Genomic DNA, 27,542 nt, shown 5'->3' on the forward strand with positions numbered 1-27,542 from the left:
ATTTATTAGATGCAAAGATTCCTTTGGAAGGACTAGATCGAGGGTGCTGGAGATCCAATTGTCAAAATTGACAGTGGCTGTGTCGGGGTTAGTCACCTCCGGGGCTGGCTGATCAATGAGAGCCAGTTTCCATTTAGCGAGTGGAAGTGAAGCCCATTTTCTTCCCCAACGCTTATTGTGGGTGTGTGGGACAGGAGAGCTGCCAGTAGACCAAGAAAAAGGTACCAGAAAGTGATCGGTCCAGGGTAATGGTATGGGTGTCTCAGCGGTTAGGCTCTCTAGATTGCTGTAAATGTGATCTAGGAGATGGCCCCTAATATGCGTTGGTTGAAAGCCTTTCTGGAGCAGGTCCATGGCCTGAAGATTAGATCGAAGGCTATTGGCCCCTGAGTCAAGTGGGACATCCAAGTGCAAATTCAGGTCTCCTAGCAAAGTAAAATTTGCCGAAGAAAGCACTAAGTTGGCGACTGTGTCCGTTATATTGGTGATAAAATTGCTAAGGGAGCCAGGTGGTCGATAGACTAACATGCCAGAAAAAGTGTTTGAGGGGGAAAATTCAAGAGTAAAGTGTAAAGTCTCACAAGCTGGCGTAGAGGATGGGGTGACACGACATCTAAAATTGTCCCTGTAAATAATGGCTAGTCCACCACCTCTACCTGTCTTACGGTCCAGTCGTTTACAGGTATAGCCTTGGGGGGTGGCCCATGCAATTGTAGGATGGATATCTAGCTGAAGCCAAGTCTCCGTTAGAAAAAGGGCATCAGGTTTAAGATCTTCTATCAACATGGCTAATTCAATATGGTGTTTTGGCAGGGATCGGCAATTAAGGAGAAACATCTTCCATTTATACATGAGGGGATGTTTTCCTGAGTTTGGAGGTGAAGCACTCCAGTCACAGGTTTTACAACGGGCCTTCCAGTTTACAGGCAGGACCGAGTGTAGACAAGCAGCTTTAGCGGTAGAACGAAATGCGTGCAGCAATGGAGCACTGTAAGTAACACGGTTACCTACCATATCAGCGGAACTGGGGACGGGAACTGGAGCTGGAAGCGTCCAGTCGCGGACTGGCGCAGACTGGCTTCTCTTTGGCACCTCTTCGGCGCGTCTACGGCGCTCCCGCTGCGCGTGCCGCTGCGCGGTGCAACAGTGAATTAAATAGATTAGGCTCAGAGGAGACTGGAGCGTCAACCCCCTAAGATGGGACACTGCGCCCCACGCTGTCGGATTCCGATCTGTCTAGAAGACCCGTGCTTCGGGAATCCGTGGACGACACAGGGATCTGAATGTGGAGGCCCACGGGACTGGAACTGGGGCAGAACTCTAAGGTTATCTTCTGTTGTTAAGCAGCTGACGACACTATGACATCAGTCTATATGGAAGGGTCCATCATTGCCACGAACTGCCCTGCTAAACGTTTGAGCTTAGCTCTTTTTTTTTTTTGTTATTAACTTTTCTTTTTCAGGGCGACAGATGCTTCAATTTAGGCAGTATAGGGTGGGGGACATTGGGAGGGGTGGGGGGGGCCGTTGCCCTCCGAGCTCCTTTTGTTCTGGTTTCGTTTGAGCCATTGTTTTACGTTTTTGCTGACAGCCTATCACTCGCACACACCCTCGCCACTGACAGACAGCACACCACTTCGCACATGCCACATCTTTCCACCCTAACTGTGACGCACCACTTCCCCTGGGATCCGGGCACCCCTGTTCCTCCACGTCCCCGCAGCACCTACTACCCAGATGCCCACTCACGGTAGGTCTCTTCATGTTCTGTCATGGAACGTGAATGGCTTGTTGAGCTGCATCAAACGCGCCGCGGTATTCAAGTACGTCCAACGCCATGCTCCTGACGTGCTCCTCCTTCAGGAGACTCATCTCCTGGGAACCCACTGCTCCTTTCTCGCAAGATATGGGTTCGACAGGGTGTGGCACTCCGGCTTTGCGCGGGGTTCCCGCGGGATGGCCATACTAACCTGGAGAGGTCTTCCCTTCACCCCTGTACACGTGACGACCGGCACGCTAGGCCGCTACGTTGCCATGTCCGCTAAGCCCCGAAGGTCATGTCCTGAACCTATTCTCAACATACATCCCTCCAGCCACACTTCCCTCTACTCTCCATCACCTTTCTGAAGTAATCTCCGCCCTACCCCAAGGTCAGACAATAAATGGGGGCGACCTCAATGCCGTTATACAGCCGTCACTTGACACAACAGGTGACCCATCCTCATCGCACCTAACCTGCTCCAAGAGGCTATCCGATTGGTCAGCTGCCCTTGGTCTCTGACGCCTGGAGGATTTGGAACCCCCGGGTGAAACAGTACACTCATACTTCAGCGGCCCACCATACCCGCTCCCGAATCGATTTGATCCTCCTGCCTCCCCCCGATTGCCAACAGGTCTCTAGGGTCTCTATTCTCCCCCATGGAATCTCGGACCACTCTGTCATTTCCCTCCGCTTGGGAGGCACCGCTGATGAGAGGCGGACGCAGAGACGTTTTAATGCATGGGCCAAGTGGGCTCTGGCCCCAGGCCCCAGCCTTTCAGGGGGCCCCCTGGCAGTCATCTCCATTCTCCAGACTTTTGCCCTCATGACCTTGCAAATTTCTTAAACAGATTGTTTTAAATACTGTTTTCCTTTACTTTATTTTTTATGTAGCTGGTGTGTGAGAGTCTAGTACAGCCATTTTGCAGAGAAATGTTGTGTTTATGTTTCATGCAATATACATAAAAAAAGTTTCTTTTATATCAAACAAGGCCTAACATATAAGAAATGGGAGGGCATCACAGGGATTATTTGCAGTAATATTGGTGAGCTGCTGGTGTGGTACAATATTTAAAACACACATAACTATCCCTGAATATTGGCTGTAAACACATTTAGGGCCTTGATGAGAAGTGATGTATCGCTGTGTGAAAAAAGGGATGCGTCAATTCTTAGTGCGCCCTCCTTGCGACATGATGGATGCATCATAGTTACTGTATGACGTATCATGTCGCAAGGAGTTACAGATACGTCAGTATTTCTGACGTATCTGTAAGCGCAACAGTGATGCATTGCTGGGGTGTGTTTGAAAATAGATACAAATACAGCGATGTGTCTTTTCACATGGGACAGCCCCACGTGAAAGAGAATGCATCAGTCTTACACCTGCCGTGAGGCAGTGGTAAGATATTGACGCAATGGGGTCCAAGAAGCGGCGCACTGAGTTCTCATAGATTTCAATGCGCCACTTCTGCAAGGCTTCTTGCGGGGTAACACCCACCCTGCATACATTATACCTGGTGCAGGTATAATGCGGTGCAGGGGTTTACAAAGTGACGCATCTGCCTAGATGCGTTACTTTGTAAATAGTGTGCAACATGCACATTTTTTACGCTGCCGGTGCGTCACAAAAAGTGACAGTAGGAGGAAAACATTCATGAAAGACCCATCAGTTATTAAAAAGCCAGGTTGTTAAGTTCTTCCTGAAAGAGAGTAGGTCTGTGGTTAGTCTCAGAAACTCAGGGAGTCTTTTCCACAATTTTGCGCCTAGAAAGGCGAGGAATCTGCCTCCAGTGCAGGCATGGCATATTTTAGGCACGATGGCCAGGTTGGCATTGGAAGATCTTAGGGGTCTAGATGTTGTGTAGCGATTAGCGCGCTTATTTAGTTAGCTGGCTCTTAAGCCATGGAAAGCTTTAAAGAAGATGGTCATCGCTATGAAGTCGATCTGTTCTTTATGCGGAGCCAGTGTAGAGACTTAAGAATAGGGGTCATACTAGATCTGGGTTTAGGTCTCAGGATGGCTCTGGCTACTGCATTTTGTACCACTTGTAGGCGCTGGATTATGGATTTGGGAAGACCGAGGTACAAGCTGATGACATAGTCAAGCTTTGATGTAATCAGAGCCTGCTCCACAATCTTTCTACTCTCCAGCGGTAACAGTGGCAGGAATTTTGTTGGCATCCGGAGCATGCCAAAGCAAGCGCAAGTTTTTGACTTTCTCCTTTTCTGCGGGCGGGGGTGGCTGATCTTTTTGTCACCAAGAGCATTTCTGGATTACCAAAGAAAACAACTTCAGTTTTGTCAGGATTGCACTTCAGCTGATTGATCTTAAGCCAGTTAAAAACCTTTGTGAGGAAAGTCCTAATCATTGCCCGTCAAAGTTGGTTCCTTTTTCACATGTAAAACTCAGCTGAGTGTCATCAGCACAGGAAACTATTTTGACGCCCTCTTCCTCTACCAGAAACTCAAGGGGGGATAGATATATATTAAAAAGGGTAGGACTGAGAATGGAGCCCTGAGAGACACCTACATTCATGGCCGGAACCGGGGATAAGAAAGGGGGGAGCCAGATGTCCTGAGATCTATTTGCCAAGAAGGATGACATCCATGTTAAGGCGGTCCCCCCAGGCCGATGCTAGCAAGTCTCTCCAGGAGCCTCTCATGTGGGACTGTATTGAAGGCCGCCGACAGATCAAGCAGTATCAGAACAGCCTTGCCTCCCTGGTCCAGCTTACCCTTGAGAAATTCAGTCACTTCCAGCAAAGCGGACTCCGTACTGTAAATAGCCCTAAAACCGGATTGGGACTCAGGAAGGAGCTTCCCATCTTCAATGTGTTTTTGGAGGGCCTTGTTTACATGCTGCTCTAATACTTTGGAGAGAGCAGGAAGAAGGGAGATTGGCCTGTAGTTGTCAGGGTCCGTCACTTTGGCGTTAGCCTTTTTTATCAGTATAAGAATCTTAGCATTCTTCCATAATTTCAGCATGTTCCCTGAGGAGAGGGAAGCATTAAAGAGCTGGTTTACCATGGGGTTCATGGTGGGAGCTAATAGGTTCAGGATATTCGCTGGACATGGGTCGATAGGAGAGCCAGACTTAATGCTTTGGAGAAGGGTCAGTGATTCTTCAAGCTGAAACTCAGGGAAAGCTAGTAAAGATGGAGGATCCAAGAGGTGAAATCTGTTATTAGAACTAAGGTAGAAGGTCAGTTCTTCCTCTGAGATGTTAGTGAATGCTTGTTTGATCACGAGAGAGCTTTTTGTGGAAGAATTGAGCTATTTGCTTAGACCATTCTTCTGTGCATGGCCCTTCCTTTGTCCCGGCTTTCGGGGCGGTAAAGGATTTAACTATGCTAAAGATTTCCTTACTCTTATTTTGGGCATTTTCTATCTTGGTTTGAAAGAAGTTTTTCTTGGCTGCCTTCACGAGAATGTAATGAGCTTTTAAGGTGTCTTTATACACCTTCCTGTCCTAAGGTGCATAGGATTTACGCCATTTCCGTTCCATTTTTCTACAATTGTTTTTGCTACATCTAAGGGAACCGTAAAACTATGGAGCTGGTGGGGCCCACCTCTTTGAGGAGTGGGAAACCACCGATACCGCTGCACCGTTGTTGGTTCGGAGCCATGAATCTATTGAGAGGGCGTCCGAGCCGGGGCAGCCAGACAGCTCCGGTGAGGAATAACTGAGGGCGTCTGCTAACATTGAGATGGATATTTTATGGAATGTCCTGTAATTAGGGACCCTCTGCCCTGCGTTAGCCCGAGGGGCAGTGGCAGAGTTGGGAATGATGAATTTTAATAGGTGGTGGTCAGACCAGGTAATGAGAAGAAGTAAGCTTACTGATCTGTCAAAGTTGTGAAAAATGTGTTCGAGGGTATGGACCTTCTCATGGGTGGCTGAAGAAATACATGGAAACATGTTGCAGGCCTGCAGCGTCTCCAATAAGGGAAATTGTTTGAGGGTCTTTTCTATTATCCATATGTATATTGAGATCTCCCACAACAAGGCAGTTGTTGTATTTTAAGGCCAGGGAGGTGGTGGATGTATTAAGCGTAGTAATAAAATTTCCAATTGCACTGGGAGGTCTGTAAATCAGAAAACCAGCTATGCTATGATGGGGGGATAAGGTTGAGCGGAAGCCTAAGGACTCTGCGCCTTCAATGTTTTCCATCGGGATGGGAGAGCAGTCTAGTTTTTTATTGTAAACTATGGGGACACCGTCCCCCTTCCCACTCGGTCGTTCCCTCCTAAGGATTTTATAACCCGTAGGGATGGCGGAGGTGATAGTAGGGTTGGTGGCTTCAGACAGCCAGGTCTCAGTGAGAAATAAGAGATAAGGCTGTTCATCTAAAAGTAGGTCATAAATGTGTGGTTCATGCATTTGCATGGAGCGACAATTTAAAAGTGTGGCCTTTAAGTCCTCTGTTTTCTTATTGTTTTTACACTTATTGTTGCGTGGGAGGATCTTGGGTACACGTTTCCTTGGCTGGAGGAGACCAGTTGCACTTATTGCGTTGAAAGTCTACCTCCAAGCTCGGATCAGCCGCTGTACACTGACATAATGGTAGCCGCCTAAGGCTAAGCGGTTTTGCCCTAATGTAATATCGTGGAAGAAACTCACTGGGGGGGAACTGGGCAGCATGGCTGGCGCCGGACGCCTCCAGGATGCCGACGGGCGTCTGTGTGCATCGGGAAAATTTAGGCTAATGCCTATGATGCAAACTGGATCGCTAATGCAGCTGAGGAAGCGGAAACTGTGACGGCGGAAGTGAGGGGCCCAATAGTAGCCCCAGCCCTCCGCTCAATCGGTGTATCAGCCGCGGCGGACAAGGACTGGAGGAAAAGCGAGATGCGAATCGGAGCAGCTAAGGAGGTGTAGGCAAGCAGAATCAAGTAAAGTGCAAGTGCGCATAGGTAGGAGAAATTGTTAAAATGCACAGAGTAATTCAGCCACATATATACAAGTTAAAAAGTATTAAAAACCTAGTAGCAGGGCAGGGAACACTAAATCCTACCGCTGTCAGCTGCGCGCATCTGTTTACATCGGGGAAAATATAGCCTAATGCCCATGATGCAAACTAGATCACTAACGCAGCTGAGGAAGCGGAAACTGCGTGGGAAACAGGGGCTCAATTTGTATCATAAATTCAAAGCTGTTCTGCACAGGGGCCCCCAAAATATGTTTGGCCCAGGGCCCCCAAAATCCTTAAGATGTCTCTGGGCGGACGGTCTGGCAACTGAACGCGTGGTGTTTGCAAGACACTGACATTAAGGACGTGCTTTCAGTAAAGTTGCGGCACTACTTTCTTACCAACCAAGGTTCAGTCCCTTCCTCTGGTGCACTATGGGAGGCCGGTAAGGACACCTTACGTGGCGTAGCCAGAGGTCTGGTGCACAAGAAATGGGCGGCGCAGACTGATTGCCTGACCCAGCTTGAGGCACAGGCCCTTCGGCTGGATTTGACCATCGCAGACACTGGGGACGCTCAACCCGCCAGACAGCTTGCGGCGATCCGGGATGAAATCCGTCAGATCTCCCTGGACTCTGCAAAGATGCTGTGGTGCTTCATAACTTGGTCTCCTACTCCAAAGCTAACCGAATCATCCCTGAAATCTGAGACGCTAATGGGATCCACCACTGCACTTCACGGGCCATTGCCCAAACTTTTGCTTGTTACTATGCCCAGCTCTATTCGGCCTGGCCCCCTGGGGCCTCTCTGGTTGGCTTTCTGGAGTGAGCAGGGGTCCGGCTGCCCTGCCTTGCCCAGGCCGAATCGACAGACCTGGATCTTCCCCTTACCCCAGAGGAAATCCATGGGGCTATTTCCCTACTACATTCAGGGAAGACACCAGGTCCACATGGCTTCCCACAAGAGTATTACGCGACATATCGAGATTTATTGGTGCCCCATTTGGTCGACCTCTTCCGGCATGTGGCCAAGACGGGCTCCTTTCCCTCTGAGGGATGACCACTATAGTGGCCACATCATTCTAAGACCCAGCCGCCTTCTCCCTCATGCGCGGAATACCGTCCGATTTCTTTAATTAATACAGAAATGAAAATCTTTGACACTGCCCTGGCCCAACGTCTCCGTCCCCTGTTACACAAATTGATCCACCCAGACCAATGTGGTTTAATGCCGGCGCGCGGCACTCTGCACTGCATCCAACGTCTCCACCTTGCCCTGGCCCACTGCCATCTCCTCACACCGTACCTGGCCCTGTTACTCATTGATTTTGAGAAGGCCTTTGACACGGTTGATTGGGGCTACTTGGAAGACGTTCTCACCACAATGGGTTTCGGCCCCCATTTGAGACGCCTAATCCGTGTCCTGTACTCCAACCCCAAAGCAAGACTCTGGCCCAACGGTGCCTTATCAGAAGCATTTCCAATTCGGAGAGGCACTCGTCAGGGGTGTCCTCTCTCGCCGCTCTTATTTGTGCTGGCGATAGAGCCCCTGGCCTGCCTCATTCGTAACGGCCCCCAAATCCGAGGGTGGTCCTGGGTCCCCCACCAGGTGGATTAAATCGCCCTATACGCGGACGACGTCCTGCTGTTCTTAGCTGACCCGGAGAGCTCCGGCCCACGTTGCCTAGAGGTGCTCCAGGCCTTCGAGAACGCCTCAGGCCTGCGACTCAACCCGACGAAGTCCACTCAGATCCCCCTCCATCCCTAGAGGGCTTGCTTTGATTGGTAGTCTAGTATCCCTCTACGGAGGCAATCATTCAAGTACCTTGGGATCTGGGTGACTCTGCTCCCGGAGCAGGAATGGGCCCTCAACATTACACCCCTGGTCACGAAAGCCAAAAATGACCTCAAGCACTGGCAATCCCTCCCCCTCAATCCCCTTGGAAGAGGGGCACTCTTTAAAATGATGATACTTCCCCCCCCCCCCCCCCCCCCTCCCTGTTTCCTATACATTCTACAGCATACCACCTTTCATCTTCCGGGTAGTTGATTCCGAGACTTTGATTGGCTAATTACCAGGTTCCTGTGGGGGGGGGGGGGGGTGGGAGACCACGTATAGCCTTGGCCCGCTGCTGGATCCCCCCCTTTGATGGAGGCATGGGCATAACAAATCTTCATATCTACTACTTGGCCACCAGACTTATTGTCATCCATGATTGGTTCACTGGCGGCTGGTCTGATCCGGCTTACCGGACCGAGCTTAGAACCATGGACTTCCCGCAAATCCAAGCCCACTTGTACGGGGCTCCCATTCCACAAACGATTCCACTTATCACCAGGGCAGTTCTAGTGGCCTGGCGCTCTGCCCTGCACTACACGAGATGGGACAAGAGACTTACCCAACACACACCTCTGTGGCACGGCACATGGCTGCGTGAAGCATCGTCCCTAGAGGGCTTTCGGCAATGGGATCGTGTCGGGATCTCACTCCTTGGGGACGTCTGGGTGGGAGACCACGTCAGGGCCTTCCCCGATTTGCAACAGCTACACAGGGCAGGGCTGCACCCCTCCCCAGAATGCACACAATGCAGCCAAGCTCCGGGCGATTTCTACCACATGGTCTGGCTATGCCCTGGTCTCGCTCCATTTTGGTCGGGCGTGGATTCTGAACTTACACAAACTCTGGGGTGGCAGGTCCCTCACGATCCTGTATGCCTTCTTCTGGGAGTATTTGACGGCCTGGACGGCTCTAGAGTCGACCAGCGCTTTCTGGGCATGGCGGTGGCTAAGCGAGACCTCACAGCGGCCTGGGCACAGGCCAAACCCCCTACCATACGAAAGTGGCGACAGGGGGTGGATTAATGCGCAGCCCAAGAGGAACCCCTCTTTGAGGCCAGGGGATGTCCGGAGAAATATCATATGGTATGGGGCAAATGGCTAAATCTACTGTTTGGAGTTATGTGCTTGTCTTCTCTCCTATATCGTTATACTGGCTGTCAAATGAAGTGGCTTACTCGAACGCTTTAAATCATGGCTGGGATTTTTGTTGTCTGCCGAGATGGACTTTGATTTACTGTGCAATTTCATAGTGTCCTTTCTATGCTTGGTTTTTTCAAATGCCAATAAATTTGATTATCAAAAAAAAAAAAAGATTACAGTGTTCCTTATCAGCTTCTATAGCTCATAATACTTTCTAATGGCCTTTGCGACTTTAGTTAGAGACTGCAATACAAATAGCAGAAGTGGCCAAAGAGTACAGCAGATGAAAATCTTCACTGTATGTGCAAGGCCGGATTTCCCTTAGAAACGGAGTTAAATATTTTCCCCTTGGCTCTTTATAAAGGGGGCAAAATAAAATAAAGTGCAAAGTGCTCTGAGCTGCCAAATTGTCACATGGGCAGGGCATAAGTTTGTCGGCCCATCCTGATTGTCTCGGGAATGCCGCTATATAGTGCAGAGTGCATAAACAAAATCTCATTAAAGGAAATCGTGTCTGTACATTGGTGGTAAATGTTAAGTAAAATTGCCGTTGGGCAGGGAACAAGCATAAGAGACCAGACACCTCCGAGTGAGTATGGCACATATTTGCCCTAGAATAATGCACCTCTTTGATGATGGCTTTCGCATTTCTGAGGATACCATCAGGATTGTCGTAAAAACGCCCCAAGCCTATCTCATGTAATTTATCTCTCACAAATCAAAGCCAAGGGATCGATAGGGCACTATCCAGTTTAATACAGTCTTTAATCACATCCCTTGAGAAAGTTAATTCCTCAGACAGCCACATTTTTGCCCATAGGAGCAGAGGGGCAATGCCTATACGGTCCTCTAAGAAGTCAAACCCCAGCTCTCTGACAGAGGAGTGTGGGGTCATCAATAGCCTTTTTATGAACTTATTTTTCTAAACCTGTAATTGGCGGCCTTTATGGTGACCCCACACCCCTGCACCATAAGGTGCCACAGACAAACATTTAGCTTTATAAAGGGTGACTAACTCTGTCACTGGCTTGTGTCCAAGCTTGCACAATCCTACTTGTGTGTTGCACCCTTGCTGTTATGAGTGGTTCCCAAGTCATCGTATTATTAAATAAGTTTCCTAAGTAGGTATAATTATTCAATGCATCAATAGTCTTACCCATTACAGCAAAATTTCTAGTTTTGGTCAATTTGGGGCCACACACTATAATACAGGATTTAATAAAGTTCGCTTTCAAATCAAGCATCGACACAAAATCCGTAAAAGCATTGAGCGATTTTTGGAGGCCATTCTGTGGTGAGACTCAGTGTCTTGTTACTCTCGACATTGAGTCCCTTTACACGAATATTCCCCAGTGTGAAACGGTCGAGGTGGTACGTAGAGCCATTGAAAATATTGATCTGGAAGGTGCTGAGATGAACTTCATTGTTGACTGTGCCAGGATGGTTCTAATGAATAACATCTTTCTTTTTAAGGATCAACTGTATAAACAAACGAAAGGCACCAGCATGGGGGCGACCTGTGCGCCGAGCTTGGCTTGCCTCTATGTTGGTGAATTTGAGAAGAAACACATCTATAATGAACTAGCCCCCTTTTTTGAGAATGTGGTGGGCTGGTATCGTTATATAGATGATATCTTCTTTATCTGGGACGGTCCAACCCAAGCCCTAGAGGAATTTTTGTTGTGGCTCAACCTTGGAGATCCCAACCTTAAATTTACATCTCACTGGAGTAAGGACAAGATTGAGTTTCTTGACATTGTTATTAAAGATGTAGAGGGCTGTTTGGCAGTGGAACTCTTCACCAAGCCAACTGCTAAAAATACCCTACTGCACTACTCCAGTTTTCACCCCAAATCACAACGAGACAATATACCTTTTAGTCAGTTTCTCCGATTGCGGAGAAATTGCTCTGATTTGGGTGATTTCTATAAACATGCTGACATAATGAGAAAGAAATTTTTAGAGAGAGGATATCCCAGGAAATTGATAACGCACTCACTTAAGCGAGCTAGATTCTACAACAGAGAGGCTATGCTGACAAAAACGAGAAAAGATAAAGATGATTTCGAGAAGCTTGTGTTTGTGAGTCAGTTCTCACACATAAGCAATCGAATAAAAAATGTGATCAACAGTAACTGGCACATTATCAATAATGATGAGGACATAAAGCTGAATAGACCTATTTTTGCATTTAAAAGAAACAGGAATCTTAGAAATGAGCTAGTCCATACATACAGAGAGAACCAGGGTAATGTTCAATGTACGCTGGAGGGAACTCATGCTCTCGGAAATGTGAGATGTGGTTCTTGCAACGTTTGCCCATTATCCCTGGTATCCAATATCCTTGAATATAATGGCCGTCAGGTCTTCTCCAGATCGTTAAATAACTGTAGGAGCAAAAATATTGTGTACTTCCTCAGGTGTCCCTGTGGGAAAGGATATGTTGGGGAAACGGGGAGAGAGTTACGCACTAGACTACAGGAGCATCGCTCAGCAATACGTACGAGAAAACCAAATGCCCCTTTAGTTGCTCATTACACCGAAGTGGGCCACAGTGACTCTGATATTCAGTGGTTCATTTTAGAGAAAATCTGGATGGGCCGTCGGGGCGGCAACATGGAACAAAAAAGGAAGGCTAGAGAACAGTGGTACATTTCACTGTTCGATACAGTACGCAATGGTCTTAACTCGAAAGAGGAATGGGAACGTCTCATCAATCACTGAACCCGTGGTCACTGCAATATTAGGAAATTCTAGTGACACTCTGGATTGAATACCACCTATGGTCATCAGATCAGTAAATATATTCTATACAGCACCAATCTATAGAATATTTGATAACAGGGGGCTAGTAGGCTATTTATTCCTGGCTGTCATCAGATTGTGTAGTCTATACTGCTTAATGCGGTTGTATGCCGTAAGTGTTTCAATATCCCCTATTCTGTATATGATGAATCACGGTGCTGTTCCTAGCTCGCACATTTTTGGACATGTTTACTTGAACATGCTTGAGCTATTCTCTGTATTGTCCTATAGTCTAAACGATACATGCTGTGTATGAATATGATCATTATTTTGTACAAGCATTTGCAGAGTTACCTAATTTAATTTTTATAGGATTGCAGTTTTGCATCTACTCTCCAGAGGTATCGAGCATCAATCCCTCTTTTAGAATGGATGGATGGCCGTAGTTAATAAATTATAGGGCAGTCAAAGATGGCCGCCACATTGGTCGTCTCTACTCGCAACCAGACGGTGTAGTTTATACTGCTTAATGCGGTTGTATGCCGGAATTGTTCCAATCTCCCCTATTCTGTATATGATAAATTACGGTGCTGTTCTCAGCTCGCATGTTTTTGGACATGTTTTCAGCTATTCTCTGTATTGTCCTATAGTCTAAACGATACATGCTGTGTATGAAAATGATCGTTATTTTGTACAAGCATTTGCAGAGTCACCTAATTTATTCTTATAGGATTATATGCAGTTCTGCATCTACTCTTCAGAGGTATCGAGCATCAATCCTTCTTTCAGAATGAATGGATGGCCGTAGGTAATAAATTATAGGGCAGTCAAAGATGGCCGCCACATTGGTCGTCTCTACTCGCAATCAGACGGTGCAGTTGTAGGACCCGTCAGCCCCTGTGCTTAAGTGTCAAGGGTATCCATCATGGCCGCCACGGTTAGAGCACTCTCGGCGTGTTTAGCCGTAACCCATTACAGCTAATTTCAATCAACTCTTGTTTATCAAGTATAAATTACGAGCCATGGGTTCTGCATAGTCGTGCTGGTGGGACCCGTAGAACCATTTCCTGACGCGTACGCGCTGAGACACGGTGAGAGCGACGAGGATTGTTCGTTCGTGCTTTTTCATGTCTGAATGCATTCTTGTTGACAGGGTTTAGGTACTCGTTGATTGTAACTTTAAATATTTGCAATGGGCTTAAAAGTTAGAGTTCTTAGCTCTGGCTTTCTCTAGTGTTCTGACAATAATAGATTACACTTTTAATTCAAATAGGGCTCCCTTGGGTGGCGAGCACACATTAGATGAGTCCTGTAATAGTCTGATTGTCTGATTGCATTCTTGCTGACAGGGCTTTGGTACTTGTTGTTTGTACCTTCAAATATTTGCAATAGGCTTAAAGGTTAGAGTTCTTAGCTCAGGCTGTCTTTAGTGTTCTGTCAAATAATAGGTTAGACTTTTAATTCAAATAGGGCTCCCTTTGGTGGCGAGCACATACTAGATGAGTCCTGTAATAGGATTGTCATGCTTTCCGCGGACTATATGGTGGCTAATATTGGGGCTGACTCGGAATGAGGAGTCTGCCAATATGCCTATAATATTGTCCCTCGCCCAAAATAAACCGCTTATCTTTGGGCTTCTTTTGGCTTCTGGACTGTATCTCATTTAATAAAACGAGTAGGCAGAGAAAGATATAAATGTACATATAATATATGTTTTCTGTTTTTTGGCTATAGGATTGTATCCACCGTGTACTTACCCATGAGGAGTAAAAAATAGATACCTCCACTGTTTATGACATATTTTGAAATCATCTTTGAGGTTGCGACCCATCTATTCATCTAAGGTAAACTCCATATACTTTTGAGTGAGATTCCTAGAGATATACCTATAAAGAATCTACTCTATAATAGACGAATAAGATGTAAGTTTTTTGTCTTTTCTTTTAGACGTTTAGACCTTTTATCCACCAAACGCCTACACTTGCTTCAAAAGAATAAAGCGATAAAAGATTATACCAGGTAATCTTTGGTGCTGTTGTCATAGCTAGATTAGCGAATATATTCTAGTGATTGAGGCCACTCTAATGCCTGAAATTATCATTAATTACAGTATTTGGCCTATTGAGTAGTCTGGATGAGGCACAAGGAGGAGGCTAAGATCCCTTCAGTAGCCGGTGTCTACTCTTCTCTGGTCTATAAGGTATTTAATTGTGGTTTGATGGGATTTTATTATATCCCCGATGAGTGTGAAATCATTGTGTGTTGTGTGTATGAAGAAACGCATGGATGATCACCAGGAGAACAACACTATGCCATTTTGGCCTGTTCTGTCCTCATTGTGGACTTAAAATTATTTGTCAACACCCGTATATTCTAGCAAGAATGCATCTATAACATTGTTTAGGCTTTAATGTATTGTTTGTGTTTTAAGTTGATGATTGTAATAAGTGTTTTAATATGTATACTTTATGATTTGATCTAGACTGTTTTTTGACGACATGGGAGAATATTATTACTTGTCCTGAAGAAGGTGGTCAGTTATCTACAAATCTCCACCGAAACGCGTCGACGCATTCATAGGAGGGAGAGTATAGATTGTTGTGACTCCTAGTTTCCGAATTACCCTAATGTTGACATAATCAACTAGGAAATTAGCAGATCATGATCATATGTCTCCTTTTGCCTGTTGATAAGAGATCAAAATATGTTACTTACTGAGTCTCCCTTTATTTTGCACTAATGTATGTGTAGTGTGTTCTATGTATAGGTAGGATACTGTGCATTACTGTTTTCAACAAAAACATTTGTCTCATTGTTTTATTGTATTTTTATGAATTTTTGTGTCTTCTTATCTGATTAATTTTATAAATAATAAAAATATATGAAAAATTCTTTTTAACATACATGTTGTTATGGAGATGATTTTTGGGTGTCTTGTCCTGGTGATCGTGTGTATTAAGTTGTGAATGTATTGACAGACGCTGCTCTTCCAAAAGGGGAATTGTTGTTTTGACTTGTGTCTGGTGGTGCTCCACCCCTTTTGTGGCACGGGGCCCCTCTCTTCTGAATTTTTATATTTTTATATTTGCTGTCAAAGCCATTAACACTGTGTCATCCGCATATGATCGTAGCAAGACAGGATTGCCACCAATTCGGGGAAAAATCAATTTCCTTATCTAATAAAAATGCGCTAGGCCATTAGTATAGATTAATAAGAGAAAAGGAGCTAAAATACACCCCTGCCGGACACCTTCTGTGGAAACAATTGGCTTAGTCTTTTCCCCTTGGGGGCCATATCTTATGACAACAGTGGTGTTGGCATGTAACCTACGCAAAAGGGAAATGACTGCTTCCTCAACACCCATTTTTCCCATTAGTGCCCACAGTTTCTCCCGCTTAACAGTATCAAAGGCGCTAGACAAGTCTACGAAGGCCAGTCCTTCCTGGCCCTCTTGTACTTGCTGATAATCAGGGCGGACAGATTAGGGTACAGCCCCCTACTAAAACCATATTGAGTTTTGGACATGACCCCTGTGGTGGTCGCCCAGACTTCCAGTCGATCAAAGATGGGCCTCCCTAATACCTTTTTGCTGAGGCGTCAATAAGGGAAATAGGCCTCTAGCAAGCAGGGTCATTTCTATTGCCCTTTTTAAAAACAGGAACCACAGTGCCCTCCTTCTAGGGTGCTCAGATAGGGCCAATCACCACTGCTTTGAAGACGTTGGTCAATAGGGGTGCCCAAAGGTTGTGATTCCTTTTGAACAAATCAAGTGGAACCCCGTCAGGGCCTGGGGCTTTCATCCATATTCTCTTCGCTAAAGCCTCCTCAATCGCAGATACCGAGATGGATAAACTTAATTGGTAGGCCGCGCCTAAATCTAGAGGAGGTCCCCACTATTCTCCTCTACCTGCAGGCAGTTCGGGTTAAATTTAGCCGATAAGTGGGATTCCCAGGCATCCCCCAAAATCAGTGAATCCATCTGCCTCACATCGTCCTTAAATAAAGGGCGATTAATTATGTCTCAGAAGTCTTTAGTATCTTAAAGGGAACTAGCTCTCTCCAGGTCTTCCCTTGCCAGTCTCTTCAGTTCTTCTTTCCTTTGGCTGATAGTAGTTTTGTATGTTTGCTTTGCATTTTTAACTTGATTTCTATCACAAGGGCTAGCATGAAGGGCCATTTTAAGGTTCTTTTGAGCCCTTGAGCATTCGGTGTTAAACCACCGTACCTCCTGGAATTCCCTTCGCTGGACCGGTCTAGTTAATCTCTTAGCTACATTTGCACGAATCGACTCAAATTGCCGAACAACCTCCTCTGGGGAAGACTCTTGTAGAGAACTTAAAATCGAATGATAATTTGCTATAACAGTTTCTTCCTCAAAATAGGGAGGGTTTATATTACCCCAGTTTAATCTTATCCCTTTATAAGGATTATAATGAATCAGGCGGCCATCAACTTACCCTACTTGAGCTGTTATACTGAGAGAAACTGTGAGGGGGTTATGATCGCTAGCAGTGGCGGCTCCTTGAGGGAGTGCTGCGTGGCGGTGAGGCGGGGTGGGGGAGGGGCAGGGTGGTGGGTAGTAAACTCCGGCATACGACAGACCGGAGTTAAGTAAATAAATAAAACAAATTACAATGCAGCGATGCAATGCAGCGCGCGCAATGTAATTCATTTTATTTATTTATTTATTTATTTACTTCACTCCGGCCGGCCGTGTGCCAGCGTTTACTACCACCCACCGTGTCCGTCACCCGCCCCGCCTCACCACCCCGCAGCACTCCCTAGAGGTGATGCCACTGGTCGCTAGCATTATTGGGTTCCACCTGGAAGTTGCTGACAAGCGACAAGGGGCACTGGGGTGAGGAACTAGAGGCCAAGTTATTAATAAGGCCTAGGTCATTCTCAATGATGATGGAATTTTAAGGTCTCGCCCTGCGGTGTGTGGGTAGAGTGCGGCTGGGACTGACCCTCTGTGTCCAACAGCCCACAGACTTGTTGGGTACTAAACCCGCAGGTAGTGCAGATGAAATCCCCCACCCAAAAGATACATAATGGCTGCCACTTCCCGAATCATTGGAGCTACATTTGTCTCCGTTTTTTTTTCAAAGAGTAGAATGTCATCCGTGTACGCAGACATCAACAAACGGCCATGATGAAAGAAGAGTCCTCTGTGTCCATGCCTCTCTTGCAATAGTCTAGCCAGTGTGTTCATGGCCATAATTAATAGCAAGTTTAATAGGGGTCAGCCTTGTCGCATGCCCCTGGCCACATGAAACGTATCCAATGTCAGACCATTGGCTGTTGGCCATGGCTATATTATTGTTCGGTATACCATATCCCTTCAGTGTTTCCCACAGGAAGGGCCACTTCAGAGAGTCAATTGCTTTCTTAACGTCGAGTACCTCAACTACCACTTTAACCTTGGAGTTTATTTGATTAAGTACTGTAAAATTACTCTTAAAAATGGTGTGCTTATTCAATGTGGTCAACCTAAACTGAAGAAAAAAAAATGGATTGAGCAGCAGTGTCGATATTTTCGAACAGTAGAGAGAGCCTGGTAGCAATAGCCCTGGCCAATACCTTATTATCACAGGTGACCAGTGAAAGCGGGTTATATGTATCTTTTTTCCAGGTTTAAAAAAGATGGATATGATCGCTTCGCACATGGATTGCAAGATTTCGTCCTCTTATACTGCCCCTGAATAATCTGCCATAAGATGCTGGATTAATATGCGTCTCTATGCCTTCTAGAAGTCTGTGCTAAGCCCATCAGAGCCTGGAACTTTCCCTCCTACCAATGAGTCAATAACTGCATTCACTTCGTCTTTCTCTGTAGTGTGGCAGAGAAATTGCAGATGACATTCCACTAACCATACTAGTGCGATGTCATTGAGGTATGAATATACACTGTCCCATCTGAGGAGTATAGTCGTGTAATAGCTTACAAACTCAGATAGTATTTCCTCACTGTCCGTAGCTATGGCTCTGATACCATCATCTATGCTGTCAGTACCTACTCTGCGCATTTCCCTTCTGATGAGCCATGCCAGTGTCCTGCCTGGTTTTTCTCTCTCCCCGTATTGTGTATCCAACACATACTAAAATTATGGTGGTCCGAAGTTCCTCTTCTCAAAGAGCGGATCTAGTAGCAGATTTGCAGGGAATCGCTAAATGTGTTCAGCTGAATCTAGAGCAGGTCTGGTTCATTGTAAGTTTAACTGGCAAATAGAGAGTGTATGAGGTAAGTGTTTGACATCACAGAATGCTCAATCTCGGGGGTGGCCAACCAGTAGTCACTCTAAAATGAGCTCTTGTGAAGTGCAGAATAAAATATATACTCCCTACCAGCAGGATGCGTGGAGCTTGAGGCGCCCCACAGTTCATAGTGGCCGATAACGTCATGTAGCGCCTTTGCAGCTTGTGTGTTCCTGGAATGGCACGCCCCAGAACAGTCCACCTGGATGTCTATGCCAATATTTCTCAACTTGGCGAAGGTGTCTAAAAAAACGTTAGGATCATCTATACTCTGTGTGTAGATATTGACCATCACCAGTCTGAGCAAGTTCAGAGTGCCAAGCAGGATGAAATAGCGACCTTCAGTTTCCTCACATTTCTCTTCCACAGATTAAAGTGAGTCTGTGAGCATATCCGCATGCAGACCCCTCTGGAGTAGCTACTATATGACAAGAAGTACCTGTGTGGGACCATTTGGAGACAAATGGGTTCCGAGAGCTAGGGGACAGGTGTGTTTACTGCAAAAATGCAACGTCAATAGGATGTCTATCTAGGTATGTTAGTACCTTGCTGGCCTTGTGGCAGTCATTGAGACGCCTGAGCCAGGTCACGGACTACTCATGGCGGGACATAGTGCTGAAGAGACAGAGAAGTAGTCATTATGTTTACAACCCCTGTAGTGAGTGTCTTCTTGAGAACAGAGACAGTCGCTGCTACAAGTGAGTCTGCATGAAATAGATTCCTCCCCTCCCCACCACACACACTGAATACCCCAACTTTCAGTGCCTTGTACCCCAAAACTGAAAAAACACATCTAATATCATTCAATAACAACCTCCTCTGGGGAAGACTCTTGTTGTAGAGAACTTATAATCGAATGATCATTTGCTATAACAGTTTCTTCCTCAAAATAGGGAGGGTTTATATTACCCCAGTTTAATTTTACCCCTTTATTAGGATTATTAATGAATCAGGCGGCCATCACCTTACCCTACTTGAGCTGTTATACTGAGAGAAACTGTGAGGGGGTTATGATCGCTAGCAGTGGCGGCTCCTCGAGGGAGTGCTGCGGGGCGGGGTGGGGGAGGGGCAGGGTGGTGGGTGGTAAACTCCGGCATACGACAGACCGGAGTTAAGTAAATAAATAAAACAAATTACATTGCGCATGCTGCAATGCAGTGATGCAATGCAGCGCGCGCAATGTAATTAATTGTATTTATTTACTTCACTCCAGCCGGCCGTGGGCCAGCGTTTACTGCTCCCCGCCGGTAAATGCAACATAGAAAATCGGACCAACACCAGGTGATCCACACCATGGGATGTGCCATAATTCCGTGGCATGATCTGTCGAGTAGGTAGTGCGTTACAATTGGGCAGTGTGTACGGTAGCCCGATATGCATAAGAAATATATTACGGGATGGCAACATCGCTGGGACCACGTTACCTTTCCACCACCCGAGTGGGAGCAGGAACAGCCATGTCTTGGACATTTGGAGGTCAGCCTGACAGGCTAGGTGGGTCAGCCAAGCACAGCATCAGTCGTTGGTGGCAGAGTTCTGATCCGAGTCACACGAGTTCCTGTGACGCAGGGATTTCCTGACTGAGTGCGCCTGGGACCTGGAAGAATATACCATTTTGCAGAACATGGCTCCTCCGAGGCACTGTGGAATATATGGGTTTTCCTTTCCAGGTCCAACTTCAATCAAGCCGGCTGCAGCATTGAGTATTTAACACGGAGTCTGCGAAGCATGCATTTTACTTCAGAAATATTTACGCTGCACCTCCTTCACCAGAACAGTGAAGTTGGAGACAATAGAGATGGAGGTGCCCTGGGTGAACTGTAAAGCGATGTCGCAGTTGCGAGGATTTCATAGCGGAGCTATGATCGGTCGAGGAGGCGCGCCAGGAGGTGGGCGCAGTCCCAAGGATCTATGGCCCGTCCCACTGAGAACAAAAGGACGCATTCCATTTTAGCTACGGTTTCCATTTTAGTTAGCGTGTCTGCACTTTAGTTCACAGTCGGTATAACTGTCATCTATCACAAAACTTGTGACGTAGACTCTTAAAGTAAACATAACCTAAAAATTATGGAAATCCTTAGCGGCTTTTTACATAGGTGAAGTATTTTGCATCCAACTAGTTAAGTCTGGTTAGGTCTAGTGTCTTAAAATCCTCATTTGATTCTGAAAACATAAGGTGGTAATCAGTAGTTAATAACCTATATAAACGCCAGGAATTGACCACTGAGGAGAGCGAATCTTCACCCTGGGCGCAGATCCAGACGCAGATCCAGATGGGCACAGCACCAGATTCCACCGCCTTAACCGAAGCTGCTGCCCTCTTGCAAGGCTCCGGATCCACTGACTGGTGCCAGGATTGTCTCATACAGACCGTGTCTCTTTGCCCTTGTGCTCTAAATCTCTGGCAAGCCATTCCAAAGAGACATCAAACCCACCTCTGAAATACGATAAACAGGCTTATTATTTATTGGCTCTACAGGAACTAGCATCGTGTTTAGAGATAGCTTTTTGAGGGTGTTGGGGATACAAATTATGATAATGTTACAATTTCTCCCTGTTGTTTTTACTGTTCAACACTTGGCTACTTTTAATTGTTATCTTCTGTGATGATACCGTACAATATTGTGTGCACTATCCTTCATGGGCATTAAAATAACTGTTTTAAAATAAATATGTCAAAATGCATCTTCTGTTTCTAGTGATTCTGGCATATTTAATTAATTAACAAAATATGCTTTGGGTTACTACTGCTTCCTTAAACTCTTTATGGGACTGTTAGTACCCCCTAAGGCACAACACACCTGCTCAGTGGGTTATCTGGGGCTGCGATATCCTGGACTTGCTTGCCCAGTAATGGTGCACTGAACTACCTCCTTTACACCCGTGGGTTAAGAATCTAAACCCTGTAGACCGGAGCCCTAAACCACAGGATACGCAACAGAATGGTTTGGTTTTTACGTCTCGCCTGGCTATCGCGTAAGCGATCGCTCAGCGAGACTTATGTAGGGGCTTCAGAAAATGCTCCCAAAGGCTTCCCAGGCGGATCGGGTGGCGGTTACGCGCACAACCACGCGCATTCCATTTGCCACCAGCTACTTCCTGCGCGTGCGCCGCCTCACGCATTCAGAGAGATTTAGTAAGGGGCACAAGACCTTAGGAATGCAGTTTATGGCCAGTGCATGTAAGGCATTCAAGCGCGAAGCTGGCATCTGGCATCAGACTTGAAAGCAGCAGACTGCTTTCGCCAGCGCGCGCTCGGCCTCACTTCCTGCATCCCCTCTTATAACAATTAACTTTTGTTATAACTCACACCCCATATGCTCGTTCCCTCCCACCCTTCCTTTGATGTCCGCTTTTCTTGTTGTTTACAAACCACGCCACACACTGCCGCACGCCACACACTACCGCACGCCACACACTGCTGCATTACACACTGCTGCATTACACACTGCTGCACGCCTCACACTGCTACACGAAACACTGCTGAAACACTGCTGCACGCCGCACACTGCTGCACGCCGCACACTGCTGCACGCCACACACTGCTGCATTACTGCTGCATGCAGCACGACACTGCTGCATGCCGCACTGCTGCATGCCGCACTGCTGCACGCCTCACACTGCTGCACGCCTCACACTGCTGCACGCTGCTGCACGCCGCATGCTGCTGCACGCCGCACGCTGCTGCACGCCACACGCTGCTGCACGCCGCACACTGCTGCACGCCACACACTGCTGCACGCCACACACTGCTGCACACTGCTGCATTACTCACTGCTGCATGCTGCACGACACTGCTGCATGCCTCACACTGCTGCACACCGCACACTGCTGCACGCCACACTCTGCTGCACACTCCTGCATTACTCACTGCTGCATGCTGCACGACACTGCTGCACGCCGCTGTGAGACCGGCCTTGCGGCGTGTACCCTCCCGACCAGTAAGCAACCCGGCAACCACACCTGATCCCCGGTATCACAGACTTCCGGCCACCATGGCCCAGTAAATCCAATGGCCGGCCGGGGCCCCAGCAAAACCCAAGACACTACCACGCATGCCCGGCCGAGGGAGAGAGAAACCCCCAAGCGAGACCGAGAGACGCCGTCCCTATCACACCTCTGATCTCCTCCCCAAGGAGGGTTTCGATGGGCCACCAGGCCCCCGGTGAGCGGGCGCCTCGCATGCTGGGCGTCTGGAGTCCCTCCCAGACCATCCTGAACAGATCAAAGGCCCGAGCGGCAGGAAATCCCCACACACCGCCCCCAGGCACCAAGACCCCTCTCTGCGAGGACTCCAGACTTCAAAGAGGAGGGGGGAGTATAACAAGGGGTGCTGAGGGGACAGGCGGCAGAGAAGACCTGGACCTACGAGAGCCCTGCTGACGCTGTCGCGGCTCCCCGAACTCTGAACCATCTGAGCCCTGCTGACGCTTTCGCGGCTCCCCGAACTTTGAACCATCTGAGCCCTGCTGACGCTGTCGCGGCTCCCCGAACTCTGAACCATCTGAGCCCTGCTGTCGCGGCTCCCCGAACTCTGAACCATCTGAGCCCTGCTGACGCCGTCGCGGTTCCTGAGAATCAGAAACCACCTGTGCCTGCTGAGAGACTCGCGGCGCTCCTACCCAGAAGGATCGACGGGGATTGCCGAGTGAACCCACATCCCCCAGCTCGAGGATTGAGAGCTGTGCGCAGGATACTCCGCAGAGACACTGAACTTAAAGACTGTCCCGCTACCCCCATACCCCTATCACGAAACCACCGCCGCTTGTGGCATTGACTCAACAGCGGTATCACGGATCATAAAGATCCCCTGAAACTATCGATAAAGTATACTGTCTTACCAAGAACTACTGTGTGGTGTCCCTCTGTCCAAGAGTGTAAGCTCAGCGTGTACGAGCCTAGGAACGAGACCCTTCCAGGAAGGGCCTCCCCGCCATTGCTCGGCCTAACTCTGGGAGAGGTGGGTCAAAGGGTGGTCAGGAACGTATTCTGGAGCCCCCCGGAGAACGCCCTTCCAACAGCCGCACACTGCTGCACGCCGCACACTGCTGCACACCGCACACTGCTGCACGCCGCACACTGCTGCACGCCGCATAATGCTACACGCCACACACTGCTGCACACTGCTGCACGCCGCACACTGCTGCACGCCGCACACTGCTGCACGCCGCACACTGCTGCACGCCACACTCTGCTGCACTCCACACACTGCTTTTATGCGAGTTTATGCTACTGACATTGTAAATGACAATGCCTTTTATTTGTTTTAAAACAAAAACATAAATAAAAGGCATTGTAATTTTACAATGCCAATAGCTCAAACTCTTATAAATGCGAGACCTTTTGCATTGCAAATGCTTGTTTATATAATGTTTAGCTCTTTTATAAGACGAACCATGTAAAAAAAAAAAAAGAGAGAGATGCTGATAGACCCAACTTGCCGCTGGATCAAATAGAGAAGTCAGGGCCTTAAATAGGACTTCCTAATTTCATAGCGGACAGCATAATTAATTCAACCTGTGTCCATCCTATAACTACGAATTTACAGTGTCAATAAATTCTAGTTTAAACTGAATATATGCAATGTTTGGATTTCTGTACACATTAATCTATCTTTTGATTAGGCATGTTAATCATTTGTTACTTTCTGGTGATGCTATGAAACTCACCCCAAATTAACCTTCTGTCCTTCTTTTTGGCCAGGGCTTTTTCGAGTGCCCCATCTCAAATACCCACCTTCACAGAAAAGATATTGCCAACATCATACACGAATGTAAAGAGGAAAGCTTCTATTACAGAGGTAATGAACATTTTAATGGCTCATTCAAGCATATAAATGTATATATTTACTGGTGGGCTGTTCTTTAGATGTAGACCCTTTCCTTATTCTTCCAGTTGTAATCTTTATGCCCCAGAGTGCCCTATCTTGGGCTTTGCCATGATGACTGCTCAGATAAACCCAGAAACCTGATCTATTAAACTGGCTGTGATATAGTGTTAGGTGTGCATGTTTGTTCTTCTTTCCCAATGTTTGTTAAGAGTTACGTTAAGGTTTATTTATTTATGAGGCGCACTTACAGTGGAGCGTTTTAGTGCTTGATGGACAATTATATGAACTAGAATGAACAACAGGTCTTTTCCTCTTCTGAAAGAGCTACTGTGTTCATCAACACTCATGCTGTGAAAGCATGTCCAAAACTGGGTAAAAACAACAAGCGGAACAAACTCTAAAGAAATGGCAGATCAAACACACAGAGTTCCCTTCCTATGTCCATGTTACACATGACGGAAACTAAAATTTCCTGTTCGAGGACGTAAACTGTATGTTTCCTTCTTGGTAGCAGCTTGTCGCGGTAAATAATTCTAGAGATGGCACCATGAGACTCGGACAAACCAGGCATTTTGTCCAACTGCAGCGCGCAGTTGCATTATCTCTAAAACTGTAAGTCAGAATACAGTGGTTCACATCGATTTTCCCTTAGCCCAGTGCTTAATTTGAGCCTGTGGTTTCTAGTGCTCCGCACCAGGACCTAATTATCAACACCGGCGCTTGTGACAGTCTGCCACAAAAAGTGGCGCTGTCTGGCTATTTTAGAGATGACCACAACAACAGTTAATTATTAATTCAATGTACATTAAAAATGACAATTACCTGCCGCCCAACCGATTCTTATAGCTTTGGGGGCATGAAATAGTCCGAATTGTCACACTTGTAGGATTGTGATGGTTAGTAGTTTTGTTATTATCATTGGCAGCATGGCAGGGGCAATGTGTGGTACAGGCTGCTGTGGCCTCTTGACGAGAACCCTGGCACTTATATTTTTTCACAAATTAAGCACTGCCTCAGCCAATGGAATACATCTAGGAAGGAAGGGTTGATTCCTTGTCTTGTTGAGGCAATAATGATGGTCTACTTCAAACATGCAGAGGCTTAAGCAGTTATCAGGACTATTCTCCCTACAAGCCATAGGGTATTGAAAGGTATGGATGAGGGGGAAGTGTGAGCTCACCATCAGACATAATCTTTTGTCTCTGAGATGTCCTGGACCCTGCTGTCACACATGTGTCTGAAAGTTTTAGAGTTGAGTCCAGAACAACAGAGTCACATTTACCATGGCTGCAGGGCAACTATTTACTAAACCCGCCCTGTATGAGTGGCTCAGTCAGCATGGCCTTGGTGTAGTCACACCACCAGGACCTCCTCTCTTGGTTCTACACTTCTTCATAGCTGTGGGTGTGAACTGCAACTCATAAACCTGGTTGTGGTACAATGTTTTCTCATAGCTGGGACAGCAGACTTTCTTTAATCAAGACAACTAATACGTACTTGCTTTAAAGGGACAGAACTTATAAAAATCTAGGCACTGGCAGACCGCCAGTACCCTTTAAGAATCCATAACCCTATTCAAACACAACATGGGGTAGCTTCACTGTCATGATCCTAGGAACAGACGAGCAACTAATGGTCACTTGGATTTGTATTGGGATGTCACAGGTCCATCATCCCAATTGGATAGAGCTATGGGCAGATCAGGGCACTGGAATGCCCAAACATCCTGTTTGCGTTCAGTAAGTGCATTTATCCATTCACTTCTCAAGGCAGGAGGTGACTGTGGATGTGTAAGAGAACTTTGATCCAGCCTGGTGGAAACCAATGCAGGTTGTCACATCAAGCAGAGCACAACCTGAAGAAGAGCCTCCATTTTGTTCTGTAACAACTTTACCCATGCACCTGGCATATGGACCCCTCCAACATGCCCATAAGTGCAACCATGTCATAGACATTGAGGGAGAAGTAGAAACATCCCCTGTTATGTGGACCTGAATAGATTTACTCCAAGGCGTCGATAGATCAGCTTCTAGTGGTACATGAAAAAGGGGTTGTCCTTTGCACTGTTAAACAGCTGTTTCAGGCTGTAGTTTTCCCAATAGCTAAGTTCTAAGTTAGAAGCCAGTCCACCTTGGGTACATCCGCAGTCCAGCAGAACCTTGTACACTGATGGGGACAAACAAATATAATGTGGGCTAATGATGTCCAGTCAGTGGTGGAAAAGAGTTAGGGAAGGTTGAACAGAGGCAAAATGGTGACACTTTCCTTACATTCTTTATATGCCCATACACCTACCCCACTCTAGTGAGTGTGAATACAACAGGTCGAGGCTGGAATTCCCTGTGCTTTTGTTAGAAAGCACATTTTCTACAGCACCATGTGTTCCACTTGGATGGCTCATGGGCGGTAATATTTGCTGAAGTAGGCAGATATGGACCATATAGGAATGTAAAAGTGCCCCAGAGCTGGGCACCCAGCTCAAAAAAAGAGCTGCCTCCTTAACACGTTTTTAGAAAGTTGGAAAATAGCATGAGCTTGTTTTCAGAAGACCGGCAAAACATTTGACCTGGGCTCAAGCCAGTTCCACGTGACCTTTGATCGCCAATGTATATAAATAACCCCCCATCTCTACCAAATATAGACTTAACGGCCTTCCAGTCGGAGACACCTCTGGAATTATGAAAAAGAAGGAAGCATCTGGAACCTTATGATATAAAAGCCACAATTAACATAGAGCAATGGCACAAGCATGAGAAGAGACGATACCTCTGCACTAGTAATAAAACACATCAAATCTCAGGCATGGAGAAGTCCAATAGGTAACATCTGGGGCTGTTTCAGAATCTTCAGGAGATTTATAAACTAGAAAGGCAGAAGTGAACAGAGTCTTCCCTAAAGTAAATCACAAATGAGGGATCAATGAAGGGACCGGTGCTGTGAGGGATCAATGAAGGGACTGGTGCTGTGAAGGGAAGCAGAGTGTGGACTGAGAGCAGGATTGGAAAACATCTGCACAGTCTGCAGTGTTGCTAGTCACTTGGCATTTGAAAGGTGTTCCTCGA

The 27,542-nt window shown here is 46.8% G+C and overlaps 1 protein-coding gene across 2 annotated transcripts in view; it reads left to right on the forward strand.

Annotated features, from left to right (window-relative positions):
* The window catches only part of OCIAD2 (OCIA domain containing 2), a 108,902-nt gene that overhangs the window by 25,605 nt on the left and 55,755 nt on the right, over positions 1-27,542 (forward strand). Inside the window, exons 2-5 of one of the 2 annotated variants that reach the window (XM_085642114.1) lie at positions 14,129-14,238; positions 14,342-14,413; positions 14,505-14,594; positions 24,354-24,450. In XM_085642114.1, coding sequence (XP_085498240.1) covers positions 14,529-14,594; positions 24,354-24,450 — 163 coding nt within the window. In that variant the 5' untranslated portion in view covers positions 14,129-14,238; positions 14,342-14,413; positions 14,505-14,528. The remainder of the gene's footprint in view (positions 1-14,128; positions 14,239-14,341; positions 14,414-14,504; positions 14,595-24,353; positions 24,451-27,542) is intronic. The other variant, XM_085642113.1, reaches the window with a different exon arrangement.

This window comes from Triturus cristatus, chromosome 2_2, assembly GCF_964204655.1.
Source record: "Triturus cristatus chromosome 2_2, aTriCri1.1, whole genome shotgun sequence".
NCBI classification, from domain to species: Eukaryota; Metazoa; Chordata; class Amphibia; order Caudata; family Salamandridae; genus Triturus; species Triturus cristatus.